At 46.4% G+C, this 15,866-nt stretch overlaps 1 protein-coding gene across 1 annotated transcript in view; it reads left to right on the top strand.

Annotated features, from left to right (window-relative positions):
* LOC135829616 (ribonuclease 3-like) overlaps positions 1-11,475 on the top strand; it is a 49,769-nt gene extending 38,294 nt beyond the window's left edge. Inside the window, exons 27-35 of the mRNA XM_065342015.1 lie at positions 1,445-1,550; positions 1,804-1,899; positions 3,109-3,151; positions 4,304-4,386; positions 4,814-4,917; positions 5,819-5,862; positions 6,601-6,649; positions 8,929-8,975; positions 9,976-11,475. Coding sequence (XP_065198087.1) covers positions 1,445-1,550; positions 1,804-1,899; positions 3,109-3,151; positions 4,304-4,386; positions 4,814-4,917; positions 5,819-5,862; positions 6,601-6,649; positions 8,929-8,975; positions 9,976-10,049 — 646 coding nt within the window. The 3' untranslated portion in view covers positions 10,050-11,475. The remainder of the gene's footprint in view (positions 1-1,444; positions 1,551-1,803; positions 1,900-3,108; positions 3,152-4,303; positions 4,387-4,813; positions 4,918-5,818; positions 5,863-6,600; positions 6,650-8,928; positions 8,976-9,975) is intronic.
* Positions 11,476-15,866: the final 4,391 nt, after the last annotated feature.

Genomic DNA, 15,866 nt, shown 5'->3' with positions numbered 1-15,866 from the left:
GTTGGTCGTCGTTGTGAGTAAAGCTTACACATATCCGCATTACCACCGGCTTACGATTGTGTTGAGAAACACAGCCAGCCAGCTGCTTCGAGAAGTTTCGCTCGTGCCAGGCCAACACCATGCCTGATTGTACCAGGGTGGCAGATGCAGCGCCGTAAACAGCCGTTGCCGTACACGGATGAAAATTGCGTGACCGCGCATTTCCGATCATTTCCAAAGTGATCCGAATTCACGGATGTGTGGTGGTGCGGATGCCGTAAAGTCTTGTATAAAAGCCGCACTTGAATAGAAGCCGCCCTCGGATGGAAGCCGCAATTTTGGGCCCATCAAATCACACATAAGCCTGGTTTTAGTGTTAACATACATAGAAATACCTGTCTTGTATGGAAGCCTGTCTCATATAGAAGCCTGCAAAATTTCACCAAGAAAGTCATAGAAGCCGCGGCTTTTATACAAGACTTAACGGTATGTCTGTGTACAATTGTGCAAGATCTAAAAAAAATTCAGATGGTGAACCAAGGTAATATTAAATTGACAACATGGAAAACAGTGGAGCACAAGTCTCAGTACTCCTCGTCAGTTCGGTGATAGATTTGTGCTCGTCTGACTGTTCACAATCTCGTCTACAGTCCATTTCAAAAATATAAACGTATGGCATTTTTGAAATAATTCAAATTTGGCTGGAGCTTTTGGAGACTTTTTTTCGAAACGTTGCTCAGGTTCTTCCCCCAATTACTCACGAAATAGATTTTTAAGTGATCGTATAGCAAACACCCGATTTCGAAAAATTTGTGCACAATGCACAAATTGGTCACAGATGTTATGTGGCAGTGATGCTGGCATAACTTCTTTTCTTTTTTTGATCATGCGTCTATATTTTTGAAACGCATTGTAGTTGGTGGACTCTTAACGCATAACTTGTGCCCCATTTTCACCATGTTTTCTATCTAAAAATTCCCAGCGATTAATTAAATCTCATTGTGTAACCGCTCTCCCGAAGTTGCCTACCTGGTGGAATGTTGTTGTTGATCAGGTTTATAGCCTCCAATCCTGGCCTTCTGGCTTTGGCAATTCTGCAAAAAAACCTGATTGTCGCTGTTTGCACTATGCTTTTTTGTCTTTTTTTTTTGTTTGTTTGTTTTGTTTTTTTTGATGCTGCTGCCCTATGACACACGTGGCAGTGGCGCCCCTACGACCTGAATGGTTATGGGTTATACATACATACATACATACATACATACATACATACATACGTACGTACATACATACATACATACATACATACATACATACATACATACATACATACATACATACATACGTACATACATGCACATTCTCTCCATCGTAGATGTCAAAAATCGCCTTCTGGCCGTGACAATTCTGCAAAAACCCTGATCGCCTCTCTATGTTCTCTGTACGCGCTGCGTTCTCTCCCTGGCAGAGGTCACAATCAGCGTCTGGAGTTCCTCGGTGACAGCGTGCTGCAGTTTGCCACGTCACAGTACCTTTACCGGCACTTTCCCGAGCATCACGAAGGACACTTGTCGGTAAGCCCGCCTGGCCATCTCTCCCATACTATAACACAGAGAGAGGTTCCAGCCTGTCCAGTAGAGTACAGATCTACTTCCAACAAGAAAACGAAGAGGATGAAGATTGTGTGGAAGTAGTGGTTAATATATGCTTGCCATGTATCGTGTGTGCTCTAAACTGAGAGTGCTCTGGTGTACGTGTGTGAGGCAATATGTACACATATTGGAGCGTTCATTCAAGTGCTGTTGTGCCTTTTTCTCGACTGTTCAGTTGCTCCGCAGTGTCCTAGTCAACAACCTGTGCTTGGCCAAGGTCACACATGATCTTGGGCTGCTGGAATACACAAACTTTGGACCGGAGAGATCTGTGAGTATGCCCCTTTGGGGGATACAGTAACCAGGCGGGTACACATACAATTTCCCATAGCCCGGACAACTCCCCCCCCCCCCCCCCCCCCGATTTTCCAAGCCCACCATCGTGCAACGAGTTTTGAGAAATTTGTGAGTATACCCATCTGCATGGACTCCCTCCATCCCCCCCCCCCCCCCCCCCCCAACCCCACCACCACCACCCTCAGTCTCTCAAGCTTGACTACCGGCTTGCTCCTACCTCTCACTCCGCTGGCCAGCACTTTCTTGACCGCAACTAGTGTGTGATGGTGTGTATGTGTGTGTGTGCATGTGTGTGCGCGTGTGTCCCTTGACCACAACTAGTGTGTTGATGTCATTGTTGTTGTGTGTGTGCGTGTGCCTGTGTGTGTGTGTGCCTGTGTGCATATGTGTGTGTGTGTGTGTGTGTGTGTGTGTGTATGTGGTGTGTGTGTGTGTGTGTGTGTGTGTGTGTGTGTGTGTGTGTGTGTGTGTGTGTGTGTGTGTGTCCATATGGTGCATTGGTATGTGCATTCCAATCGAGAGGTTGCGGGTTCAATTCCCGACGATTATGGTCGCACACGTCTTTCTTCTCTTTCTCGGACTCTTCCTGACTTTTCTTTCATTCTCCTGGGTGGTTACCAACAGCCAGTGTATGCCGGAGTATGTGGTGTGGTGTGTGTGTGTAGAAAAAAAAGAAAAGAAAGAAAAAAAAGAAAAAATGGAAAAATGAAAAATAGGGATTCACTGGCCAGAAAAAGTCACTTCAATCAGCTGTGTGGTGGATACCAGGCTAAAAATAGTGGCGGTCAATTCATCAGCCTTGCAAGCTGTTGAATGGTGTAATCCCAGCACAAGTTGCTATGTCTAACATAGCTGTTCGCTATCATCGCTTCCGCGATGGGCAGGTCTGAGGTCTGAGGTCTGAGGTGTGTGTGTGTGTGTGTATGTGGTGTGTGTGTGTGTGTGTGTGTGTGTGTGTGTGTGTGTATGTGTATGTGGTGTGTGTGTGTGTGTGTATGTGGTGTGTGTGTGTGTGTGTATGTGGTGTGTGTGCGTGTGTGTGTGTGCGTGCGTGTGTGTGTGTGTGTGTGTGCGTGTGTGTGTGTGTGTGTGCGTGTGTGTGTGCGTGTGTTTGTGTTTTACACTACATCACTGATTTGAAACACGCTGTGATGTGCTTTGCAACGATTATGCCAACCTGTAGAAAATGAATGCCAAGACAAAGCTTCTGGCTGATCTGTTTGAAGGTAAGATACTTTCTGGGCACTCTGGTCTTGACTTCTTTACCTGCACGATCACCTGCTGATTGTCTCTCTTTCACTCTATGCCTCCCTTCTCTCTCTCTCTCTCTCTCTCTCTCTCTCTCTCTCTCTCTCTCTCTCTCTCTCTCTCTCTCTCTCTCTCTCTCTCTCTCTCTCTCTCTCTCTCTCTCTCTCTCTCTCTCTCTCTCTCTCTCTCTCTCTCTCTCTCTCTCTCTCTTTCTCTCTCTCTCTCTCTCTTTCTCTCTCTGTGTCTCTGCCGGTCTGCCCAAAAATGTGCACAAAGCCCCTGTGGTTATTTGTAGGGCTGAGTCGGGTAGCATTTTCTTCGGGTATCGGGTTCGGGTAGTTTTCCACTGGTAGGACGGGTACCCTATCGGATAATGTTTCCATGGTAACACCACACTGCACCCCATCTCTTACACACTGGGTAGACATGCGGAGTATTACATGAATTTGTACACGTGCACTGTATGTGATGTCATCTGCGACTGCGGGGTTTTGGGTACTATTCTGCACCCGTCTGCCCGAGGTCCTTACGGGTAGCACGGGTACCCGACTACCCGTGCACACCACTACCGTATTTCCCCGTAAGTTAGTTCTCCCCGATGACTTAGAACCCCCCTATAAAAATACACTTTCCACTGCCGAGGTTATCACCCCGAAAGACAGCTCCCCCCGAAAGATAGTAAGTTCGTACCCGTCCTACATGTACAGACACCGTACAGTGCATACATCATATGCACGGACACTAGAGTTGCGCAGGCTTCCCACTGCGTGTCATTTACCCCCGATAAAAAAGTACTCCCCGAAAGATAGTACCACCCCCGAAAATTAGTACTCATGTGGCTGCTAACTTCGAAAGTTAGTACGTACTAACTTACGGGGAAATACGGTAGTTATTTGTTTTACCCCTGTGCTTTTTTGTTTCTGATCACAGACAACTTCGCTTATAACGACACTCAGCAGAGCATCAGAAAAGTGTCCTTATTCGCGAAGTGTCGTTATACCCGAAGTCTCATTATAATTATATTTCACAGTTGGATGGGACTTTGCTCTGGGCGTGGAAATTCTGTCGTTAGTCGCGAATTGTCGTTATCAGCAAAGTTGACTGTGCCGTCTTGTGTTGTCTGTGCACAGCTTTCCTGGCTGCGCTGTGTCTGGACCGCGGTATGAAACTAGCCGTGGAAGTGTGCAACACCGTCCTCTTCCCCAGACTACCTGTAAGTACTGGGGTGTGTGGGTGGTGGGGGTTGCAGTGATAATATCACTGCACCCCCCCCCCCCCCCCCCCCCACCAAACATAATCCCGATGACCTTGAGTCGGCATATTATGGTGACGCAGGGTCATCGGCAGTTTCGGCAGAGCCACCAACTATGGTCCAGCAGATAGCAAGGATAATCATAATCATGATGCTGCAGGCTGGCCGCATGCGCTATATTCACACGCCTGGCTTTCTTTAACCAGTGCAGCGTCACTGGCTTGCAAACATTGGCCATGCAGCGAGGAAAGGGCTGTATGTAATCGGCAGGCAGCGAGGATGTGCCTTAGTCGAAGATTGTGTGCAGTAATGCAGGCACCCTGCTACTGGCATGTCCGTTTGTTGGTTCACCGCTCTGAGATGTTCTTTGTCTGGTACTGCTGTTTAGGATATGATAGAGAAGCGTGACTGGATTGATCCCAAGAGCAAGCTACAGCAGAGTGCAATGACTCTGCGACGCCATAACCAACCCAGCACCATGCCCACGTATCGGTGAGTCTTGGAATCGTGTGTGTGTGTGTGTGTGTTCGTGTTTGTGTGTGTGTGTGTTTGTGTGTGTGTGTGTGTGTGTGTGTGTGTGTGTGTGTGTGTGTGTGTGCGTATGTGAGAAATTTTGTGGTTGCATATCCAGTCCATTTGCAGATTTGCGTGCGTCTCTTGTGACGGGCGTATACATGGTACATGGTGTGTGTACGTTTGTGTGTGTGTGTGTGTGTGTGTGTGTGTGTGTGTGTGTGTGTGTGTGTGTGTGTGTGTGTGAATCGATAGGTTGCGGGTTCGATTCCCGACGATTATGGTCACACACGTCTTTCTTCTCTTTCTCAGACTCTTCCTGACTTTTCTTTCATTCTCCTGGGTGGTTACCAACAGCCAGTGTATGCCGGAGTATGTGGTGTGGTGTGTGTGTAGAAAAAAATGGAAAAATGAAAAATAGGGATTCACTGGCCAGAAAAAGTCACTTCAAACAGCTGTGTGGTGGATACCAGGCTAAAAATAGTGGCGGTCAATTCATCAGCCTTGCAAGCTGTTGAATGGTGTAATCCCAGCACAAGTTGCTATGTCTAACATAGCTGTTCGCTATCATCGCTTCCGCGATGGGCATGTCTGAGGTCTGAGGTGTGCCCACGTTTGTACATGCAAGTCTGCTTGCGCGTGCGTTGGTGGGCGGGTGAGTATATGGATGGGTGGTTGAGTGGATGGATGGATGGATGGGTATACTATGCGTGTGTGCATGCGTGGGTGTGGGTGTATTTGTTGGCGCTTGAGCTAACAACAGTGTTTGCACTGCTTACCTCCATTGCTTTGTGGTGCTGACCCGTTTCATACCGCTCCATGCTTGTTTACTGTATTCCACATTCTTATACCATCTGTATACATTGCCTGTTATCCGCAGGCAACTGGAGGAGCGCGGGCCATCGCACAAGAAGATTTTCACAGGTAAGCCTTGCGAGTGTAATGATATAATGGTTACTTACCATTGCGTGCTCGTACGGACACATCTGGGACAAGGTACTTCTAGACTTGTACACACTCGGTGCCCACACTGTCGTCCCGTGCAGTTCCTGTTCATGACTCGTGATTACGTCATGCGATTACGTCATGCTGTTGTCATGGCACATGCTGCAAAGGCACTCCCTAGACTTGCACACACCATGCATGCATGGGTTCTGCTGCTCTTCACGAGATGTTGCTGCACATCGGTATATGACTGCATCAACCATGTATTGGTTAGTACTAGTAGTACACACATACCTCACTTATCCGGGTGGTCCGGGACTGGGCACTGTCCGCGACTCCGAATCACATACATCCGGGACTGGGCACTGTCCGCGACTCTGCATCACATTCATTTTGATGGCGAAGGCCACAGATATGGCATATATCAAGACGTCAATATTTCCACAAAAAGTGACAAAAGAGTAGTATTATTTGGCCCAAAGGGTGCCCCAGTAGACTGGAGTGCCCGTAACTTCGTTGTCCGGATAACCAAGGCATGATGAGTGTAGTTCTTCAGTTCACCGAACAAGACCGCTCGAGACTCGCAGATACTCGCGTGGATACCTCACCAATCTGGTCGAATGAAGAGCCAATCACTACTGTGAATGGACAAACTGAATGAAACGCTGCAGCAATGAATCATAGTGTTTTTTTGTCGTTTTCCTTCTACCGTTACAGTTGGCGTGTTTTTCCGAGGCAAGCGTATCGGAGTTGGCTCAGGGCACAGGTACGTTTGTCCTACTCTAGCAAAACGCTACCGTGAATTTAGAATATTCCCTACGCATCTTAATTAATTCCGTATACTGTAAACCGCCCAATGTTAGCGTCACTGAATTTTTGCAATCTCTCAAAACCAGTGGGTTTACAATGGCAAATGTTTGCGGAGCACTGTGGCAACACATGTACAGCCACTGTTGAAGTTTGATTTCACGATGGGTAATATTTGCGTTTTGCCCTTCTCGCAAAAAAAATAGCAAGCATTATTACGTGGCAAACATTAGGCAGTTTACAGCAATGTGTATTATTATTTGAAACTCGGATGTTGAGCCATAAATAAATGTAGAAGAGAAAAGGACATATGGATACGAGTTAAGAGTAACTCTCCATCACTGTAACATGATACTATATACAGTCAGAAAGTGCAATAACTAGGCACAAAACTGACAGAGTACTGAAACATTCGACGTCCTGACACCTAGCTTCAACACATCTCCGTAGCGCTAACCTTCCAACTTGGAAGGCTGTCGGTTAGCGCTACGGAGATGTGTTGAAGCTAGGTGTCAGGACGTCGAATGTTTCAGTACTCTGTCAGTTGTGTGCCTAGTTATTGCACTTTCTGACTGTATATAGTATCCAGTTACAGTGATGGAGAGTTACTCTTAACTCGTATCCATATGTCCTTTTCTCTTCTACAATTATTATTATTATTGTTGATAAATATGGTGGTAAAGACACACCTGGCAATATGGCGGTAAACACACGCCTGCCCACACACGCTCTCTAGGCTGCAAAGTTCTGGCACAGAGCTCTCCTTCTCACCACCACCACCATCAGTTCGCGCCTGGCGCCTGGTCGATCGCATGGCTGGCGGTATCCGGCATAGCAGGCTGGTATATCAAGTAGCGCATGGCACATAGATGATGACACAGCAACGACATAGCTCGATTGCGACGTACGTTTCGTCCCCGCTGGACTCATCAGGCAATCTTCTTCTTCTTGGATGTCTTCATACGGAGCTTGACTCGGGAGAATGAAATTGAAGACACCACTGCAGCTGTACTTATGGTTGATAAATATGGTGGTAAAGACACACCTGGCAATATGGCGGTAAACACACGCCTGCCCACACACGCTCTCTAGGCTGCAAAGTTCTGGCACAGAGCTCTCCTTCTCACCACCACCACCATCAGTTCGCGCCTGGCGCCTGGTCGATCGCATGGCTATATTTATCAACCATAAGTACAGCTGCAGTGGTGTCTTCAATTTCATTATTATTATTATTAATATTATTACTTGCATGTACGCGTTGGAGTCAACCATGCAAGCATGATCCACAACTTCGCTTATGCTGAACATGATAAACAGGACTATGACAGGGGAAAGAAATTGAGCTAGAACGATGATATAATGATATAATTATCTATTATACAATGTAGCTCATGCAGTCATGGGTATTGAAGATATGTCATTTATGAATATGTCTATGTGTCATTGAATATTGCAGCCTGAGTGATAATAATAATAGTGCTATTTCCTGAGTTTGAGTAATGTGTATGGTGGCTTTAAAAGTGGCTTACCATATGAAACAGAAATACACACAAAGTGACCATTGTCACTCATACCAGTGATAGTACGGAGGATTAGCAAGACGAAATTCGCGTTAGTGTCCGCTCTCCAAGGAAAGTCGAACTCAGTGACAGAATTCGCGTTATGAGAAGGATTAGCAAACAGAATTCGCACATGCATGACGTTCACACGACGTACATTGTGTACAGACAGTACAGAGTAGTAAATTTATGACTGTCCTCACACGAATCCGCGATTCGTGTTTCGACTACTTTTCCGAACGAAAAATGCGAACGTTCACAATCCAGTTCGCGGGCCGAAAATGTTCGCGAACACGAACGCGAATTTCGTCTTGCTAATCCTCCACACTCATCTTGTCTGTACCGGCTTGATTTTTTAATCTTATCCCCGTGATGTTTAAACAATCGACGAGGAGACAATAGTCGTAAAATGGCAATAAATAAGATAAATTGTGCACTCATAACAACAGCAAAAAATGAAGAAAGTTAAGTTCCATAACGTTTTCTTGTGACTGTCATCAGTGGAACGCCGTCACATATAAATGTAATAACTAAAACACACACTTATATACATGTAGCTATTACGGTTTCAGGTAGAAATTCAGCAGCCAGCAAGTACAAAAAGCGAAGTTTGCACCAGTGCAATGTGTGAATTTTTATCTTATTTATTGCCTGTGATGTTTCTGCATATTTTATCCAGTATTCAAGCAGCCGAGATGGAAGCAGCTGAAGACGCCCTGGAATCACGTAAGTCCTTGCACGAGAGGGTTGTACTAGTATCATGTATGCACAGTGGCTCCATTTTCTAACTGTGTTGTCAGGCCACTGAAGACACAAATGTTGGCAATCTTCGCTCATCCAGCAGCACTAGAATGGCTTCGCATCTTTTTGATTTAACTAAATTTGTGCGGAAAGTGATCGTATCATGTGTGGACAGTGGAACCAACGTGGCTGACATCATACTTCTTGGACCCAAAATCCCTAACGAGTAATCTAGAACGTAATGATTAGTTGACTGTTATTAAAGGGATTATCGATCGATTACCGAGCACTGTAAGCCATGTTATTATAACGAGTCGCAAATTTAACGATTGTCCATAATTCGTAGGTTAACGAGAAGATATGTTAACGATCTTGCAGTATTCCGGCATATCCACACACAACATTATATGAAGCAGTACGGCCTTAACGGATCTTATTATAACGAAGAAATGTTATCCGTTAAAACTAGGGGTGAAACGGTTCCATGTTTTTCATGTTCGGGTACCCTACCGCCAGCATAGTTTTCCACAGTTCGGGTATCGGTTCCATGCACTCCTTTCTCCAGACCGACAAAATGCGTTCGTGACAATAAGTTTTTTTTGAAAACATGTTTACGAGCAAGAACGAGACATCGGAGAGTCCATGTGCGAAGAAGATAATGACCAGGGGAACCATTTGGTCCTTGCAAGAGCGGTGATCGTAAGGTAAAATATTGAGTACACTTGACGTGTACATGTATTTGTAAGAGAACAAGATTTTCCGATATTTCGTTTCAAAATTTGACGGAACGGGTACCCGATTCTTTTCAGCTGGCATTTCCAAAACCAATTCCTTACCCGAATCGTTTCACCCCTAGTTAAAACGTTAGATTTACTTCCTCGTTATATTATACATGTCTTTCAGTCATTGGTATAATCGTTTCAGCCCTAGTTTATATAGTCACTTGTTTGTATACTCATGTGTTTGCACACGTGCTGCTGTCCAGGTGCCATTCCGCGATTGCGCCAGGCGCAGTTCCAAGTGGACGACCGCAGCAAGGCCTACCCGTACTGGGAATAACAAGAGCGCGTGCAAGCGTTGTGCCCGTGCAACGCTGGCCGTCGTGCCGTGGACTCGCGCCACTCACTTGCCCTCTGTCTGTGTGTGTGTGCCGTGGACTGACCAGACCCTTGTTTAGCATATCTGTGTGTGCCGTTGACGGACGGCACCCTCGTTTAGTGTTATCTGTATGTGCTGTGTGGACTTATGACACCCTGTCTTAACATTCCCTGTGTGTTGTGGGCGCACACCACTCTCTTGCCCAGCGCTCTGTGTGTGTGCCGTGGACTGACCACACCCTCGTTTAGCACATTTTTATGTGCCGTTGACGGACGACACCCCGTCTTTAAAACATTCTCTGTGCGTTGTGGACGCACGCCACTCTCTTGCCAAGCATTCTGTGTGTGTGTGTGTGTGTGCTGTGGACGCACGGCAGGCTGGCTAAACCTTCTGTGCGTATCGTGGACTGACAACGCCCTGTCTGAGCGAATCTGTTTGTGCTGTGGACCCACAACACCCTTGCTCAGCTTTCTCTGCGTGCCGCGGACCCACGACACCCGACCTTTTAAAAGACATTCTCTGTGTGCCGTGGCCTCACAATACCCTGGGGCTTAGCATATCTGCATGTGCTGTGGACGCACGACACGCTGGCTTAACATTCTCTGTGCGCCACGGACTGACCAAACCCTGGCTTAACATTTCTCTATGTGTGGTGTTCATGCTTCTATAATACGAATACATTTGTTTCCACCAGGGAGTCGTATTAATACCGACTCCCTGGTATCCACTGTGTGCGGCACCTTGTTCTACATTCCACCTCGTCCCGCTCTAATGTGGCCTTGTTTGTTCAGCCTTCGAGTTCTTGATCCAATCATCTCCCTCCCCGGGGCACCGTGCCCTGCCCTGTGCGCATCGTCCGGTTACGTTTCCAAGTCACTGTGCGTTCAGCCAGCTCTCGCTGGTGGTGGTGCTCGGCTGCTGGCCTGCTGCCCAGTGCCTGTGGGCCTAGGCAGGGCACTAGTACCCGGTAATTCCACTAACCATGATATTGCATCCTGCTGCTGCTGTTCTCGCCAGGAGTAGTAAAATACCGGTGTTTTACTACTACTCCCTGGTTCTTGCTCATCTCTCTTCATGCTTCAGCTAACATCCCCGCCGGCCGGCAATCTGTAAAATTTCTAACTAATTTTTTCCCCGTTTTTCTCACTCTTTCTGGGGAAATGCGTTTGTGTATAATGTTCAGCCTTTTACCCGTTTTTTTTACCATTCCTGCTCCTCGTTGTGTGTCCTGGCCTGTCCTCCTCTCTATGTTTGCTGTTGTTATTATTGCTGCTGCAGCTGCTATACTGCTGCTGCTGTGCTTCGATGCTTAAGTCATCAGACCATGACTGTCCTGACGCATCTCTTTACACCACCCCTTTACACGGTCATAGAGGTAATCAATCACCAGGTCTGGGAAATCGCCTAGTTAGGGCATCGGAGGTTTCCTTGGAAATCACGTACGGTGCGTACGCGTCTGCAAGCGTCATATTTTTTCCTGCACAAAGTGAACATGGATTTGTAAGCACCGTGAATCAGCAAATTTCTTTCCCTTGCATGTCCAATGCGGAAAAACCTGCTGAGTTGCGGAGATTCTGTGCATGCGGAGATGAGAGTAATAGGACTCCTTGAGATATCCAGTGAAAAAAAAATTCACTTTCATGTGCCGATTTTTCAAAAAGTGAAGAAAATAGATCGCTTGGAACGAATTTATCACAGTTTGTCGTAGTTTATTGAGCTGAGGCAATGAAGAAGAGTGGTATCCAGACGCGGCGCTCTAAGCGTAGAGTTAGTGTTACTCCTGGACACTACTCTTGTCCTAACCCTTCCATTCGGATTGTGAAAGCCCTTCCTCGTCCGCCAACACTATAACGAGAAGGGCTGTGCTGAACGTCCTCTCCAGTATTGCTCGACGTCCTGTTTCCTCGATCTGCAGAGGGTGCAGAGCTGTGGCCGACTGCAAGCCAGAAGTCGTCCAGCACGAGCTGTATGCACCAGCAAGGACGTCCGTACCTGCCCCACCTAGCCCACTCCCAGAAAACAAACAAAGTTGTAGGGGCAGGAGGTGGGGAATTCGATTTTTTAATTGCTGGAAAGAAGTCGTCTACCGGACTGCTGCTATATAGCCTATAGGTGCTCAACACCTGATGGAGATATCACCAGAACTAGCACTTTGGCGTGTGTAGCTTCATGAAGCTCCATGCCCTGCGTCAACACAAAGATGTAAACACAAGAAACTTATCAGGTGAAAGTTCGCAATGTACAACAAGGTAGAGGATAGAGGATACTTACCGCTCGAATCAAGCCATTTTTACGTTTGCTGAGGCAGCTCAGGCGCTTGACTTTGTCGGCGATAGCCAGTTATCTTTCTCTTACGAGTCGACGGGGATGAGGCGTTGAGTGACATTGTACAATCAAAAACGGAAGTAAAACAAATGCTGGACGAAAGGAAAGGAACGGAGATTTTTTGAAAAAAAGTTCATTTTCCCTTTTGTTATGACCACCGCGTGCTGTGAGACAGGGTCCAGCTCCGCCTTGGCGTTATATTTCTCCTTCTGACGTAATGTTTTCATCACGTGGGACCCGTACATACACATTGTCCTAACTAGGCGATTTCCAGGACTGATCACGGACCAATGGTCGTACTGTACTGGGCGATTCGTGCCCCTGGCACTGGTATTACAGAACTAATCAGTTATGGACGACCGTTCGCGCTCATACCTCAAGTCGCTAGTACCTAACCGACACTACGGTTTGTGTCAAGTTGTCAATCAATGTCAACTGAGGCATATGAAACAAGAGCAAGAACAATGAAAATAATAATTATGTTTGCTCCTGCCTGTATTTCACCTGAAGAGAGGGCACGAAAGTGTACTTGTGAAAGCCATGTTGTTGAAGAGCCTGCGAGTGCTAATGTACTAGTATAGATTTTTGTCCCCAAGGAAACGTTTTCAGCTGATGGGCCTTTTTAAAAAGCAACTTCGATACGCTCTCCTTTGATTTTGGAATGTTTCTGTGGGAGTCTGTATTAATACTATTATTGCTTGCTACATGTGCACCATCCTGTGCAATGTTATGGTTTTTGACAAGTGCACAACACTTTGTATCTCTGCTCATGTGCTGCAATGTACAGTAGGAAATAGAGAGGTTAAGATGCACGTTATTTCCGACGTGACGCGCAATTTCATGTCAAATTTGGCGTAAAACTCCAAATTTCGACGTGAGCAGCAGGTCACTCGCGTTGATTTTTCGGCGCGTGAGCAAATAACGCGAGCTGAACTTTCGCGTCACGTCAGAAATTACGTGCATCTTAACCTCTCAAATATGGCGTTACGACCTGAAAGCTGTACCCGTACATGTGAGTATGAACGAACGATTCTACAGTGTTCATTTGTTTATGGCTGTGCTAGTGAAAAGTAACACATTAGTTGGGAGAAAAGAACATCTTTCCGGAGTGAATGCAAGACCCACTCACAGGACAGTCTCGTTTCCCCTCGTCTACTGTTCGCTCGGGCTGATACTAGTGCATGCATGAATTTACATGCACAGCGAAACCCGTTAGACATCGTAAAGCTTATTAATAAAATTCGCACCTTTTAGATTTGCGCCATGATGCTGTCGATTACACTAGTCTTTGCTATGTGGGTATATACATGTATTAGAACAAGTAATGAATACTAACAAGAGTGGACTCTTGATACTAACAAGAGTGGACTCTTGATACTAACAAGAGTGGACTCTTGATACTAACAAGAGCGGACTCTTGATACTAATAATGATCCAGATATACTCATTATTGTTTTCTGATGATCGCAGTCTTAGTGTCTTAGTGGGTGAAAGTATGTACACTGGTTGCTGATGCTGATAACCATGTACGAGAGCAAGTCGAGTGGAGGCAATCCTGTCCGCTTGCAGTCCATGTTGCGCATATTTTTAGTATCGTAGTCCGGCGCAGATTTCACACTGGAAATACCTGCTCCTTCCAAGAACGTTTTCACACATGAGCCATTCTCAGGCTGTGCTGCGTGCATGTGAATTCACGCATGCACCTAACATGCAACAGTAACAGTCCGAACGCACAGTAGACGAGGGGAAACATGACTGGTTTTGGTCTTGCATTCACTCGTGAAAGATGTTCACTTATCCGACCTTTACACGCGCACAGCCATACGCAAAATGGCCTAGAATTGATTGTTCATGCTCAGAGGTACAATTACTGTTTTCAGCTCGTAGGCCCATCGTACCTAGCCCTTGAACAGATCTAACGTCGCACGCAAGTCCAAGACAATTCTAGCAAAGCAGGCAGCGCTGCAGACATTAGAACAATAGGACTGTCGTAGTCAATGCTGACAATAGTCCAGCAACATACATGTAATTAAGCGCAGTCAGAGAGGATGGGTCAAACAGATCACTGCAACACACGCACAGAACTACAGCAAGCGCAAAAGAAAAAAAAGGAAAGAATGAAAAGGATTGGGCAGTCAAGTGAGAGTTGAGAATTGCGGGTACGTACCGATGTGGTGAGGCAATAGCGGGTAACACACACTCTGTACGCTGGACTGCGAAGCGTGAATGTAGGTCTTTTTAAAAGGTGTCAGGCAGCTGTGCATAGTGTAATGGCGGGTTGTGCATGTTAGTGGTTAGAAAACACTATGTCTACTGGTGTTCGCGTAGCAATGGACCATTAGCCTGCAATGTTGCAGGGCCGTTTAAACTGACATACATGTCCACGATTGTAGTAATAGTGCCAAATTGACGTGATAGTGCTAAACTGGCATGATAGTGCTAAACTGGCATATACGTGTACTAACGGTGCTAATAAAAACGGCATAACATGATAGTGCTATTGAAGTACTACATGTACATGTACATGTATAACTAACAGTACTACTTGATGATCAGTTCCTGGCGTATCACTTTGAATGAATGGTTACTTCAGCTGTCAGAGGGTCTTCTTTCTCTTTCCTGTGTTTGCTGCATACATGTCACCGATGTAGTAGTTCAAGGCCGCTGCTACTGTGGAATGTGACGAGTGAAGTGCATGGCGTGCAGGATAAAAAAATAAATTCATCAGGGCAAGCGGCATAAGAACCCTACATCCCTGACACTCTGGGACCTACTGCCTCCGCAGGGTCTGTCATACCACCCATACGCGTGTCGTTGAGCCAGGCATCGTTCATTGTTATTATTTGGTTGACTGCTCGCCCAAGGGACGTAGTCTAAGGTAACGTTATCTGCAACCCTCCTCCAAATGCCCATTTCTTCCAAATCCGACGCACCAAGCCATATATAGCTAGAACGATCAATATGACCCGTCAATCTTCGCAGAATGTCTTGTTCACTGGCATTGCGGGGTACAGCAAGAACTCCACCAAGGGACGCACATCTCTCCTTCGCTCTATACCAATTTCCGAACTCCTCTACAAAGCGCAGCGTGGTTAGCGTAACTGCCGCCTGGACTGAGGGAGTGGACGCCTCTGATGAAGATGTAGTCGGCACTGAGGTGAACTCTTCTGTGAAGGTCGTTGCCTCCGATGTCTTCTCGCCTTGGTTGAGAAGTCTGCTCTCGAGACTGTCCATTCGATGCAATAAAGCTCTCTCCAGTGTTTCGAAACTTTTATCCATTTCTTGCCTTGTGAGTAGATGGTCCTGGCATGTTCTTCCCACGTGACCTCTAGGACATTCACAGAGGAAATCAGCTTTCAAGCTACGACATCTGCCTCCATGAGCGCAAGGATTATGAGGACTGCAGTGATCTTTAGCTCTTTCACACCGCTCTCCTACGTAATTCTCTGCACA

Source organism: Sycon ciliatum, chromosome 13, assembly GCF_964019385.1.
Source record: "Sycon ciliatum chromosome 13, ocSycCili1.1, whole genome shotgun sequence".
Lineage (NCBI taxonomy): Eukaryota > Metazoa > Porifera > Calcarea > Leucosolenida > Sycettidae > Sycon > Sycon ciliatum.
The sequence above is the reverse complement of the archived record's forward strand: the minus strand, read 5'-3'. Positions and strand labels throughout refer to the sequence as shown.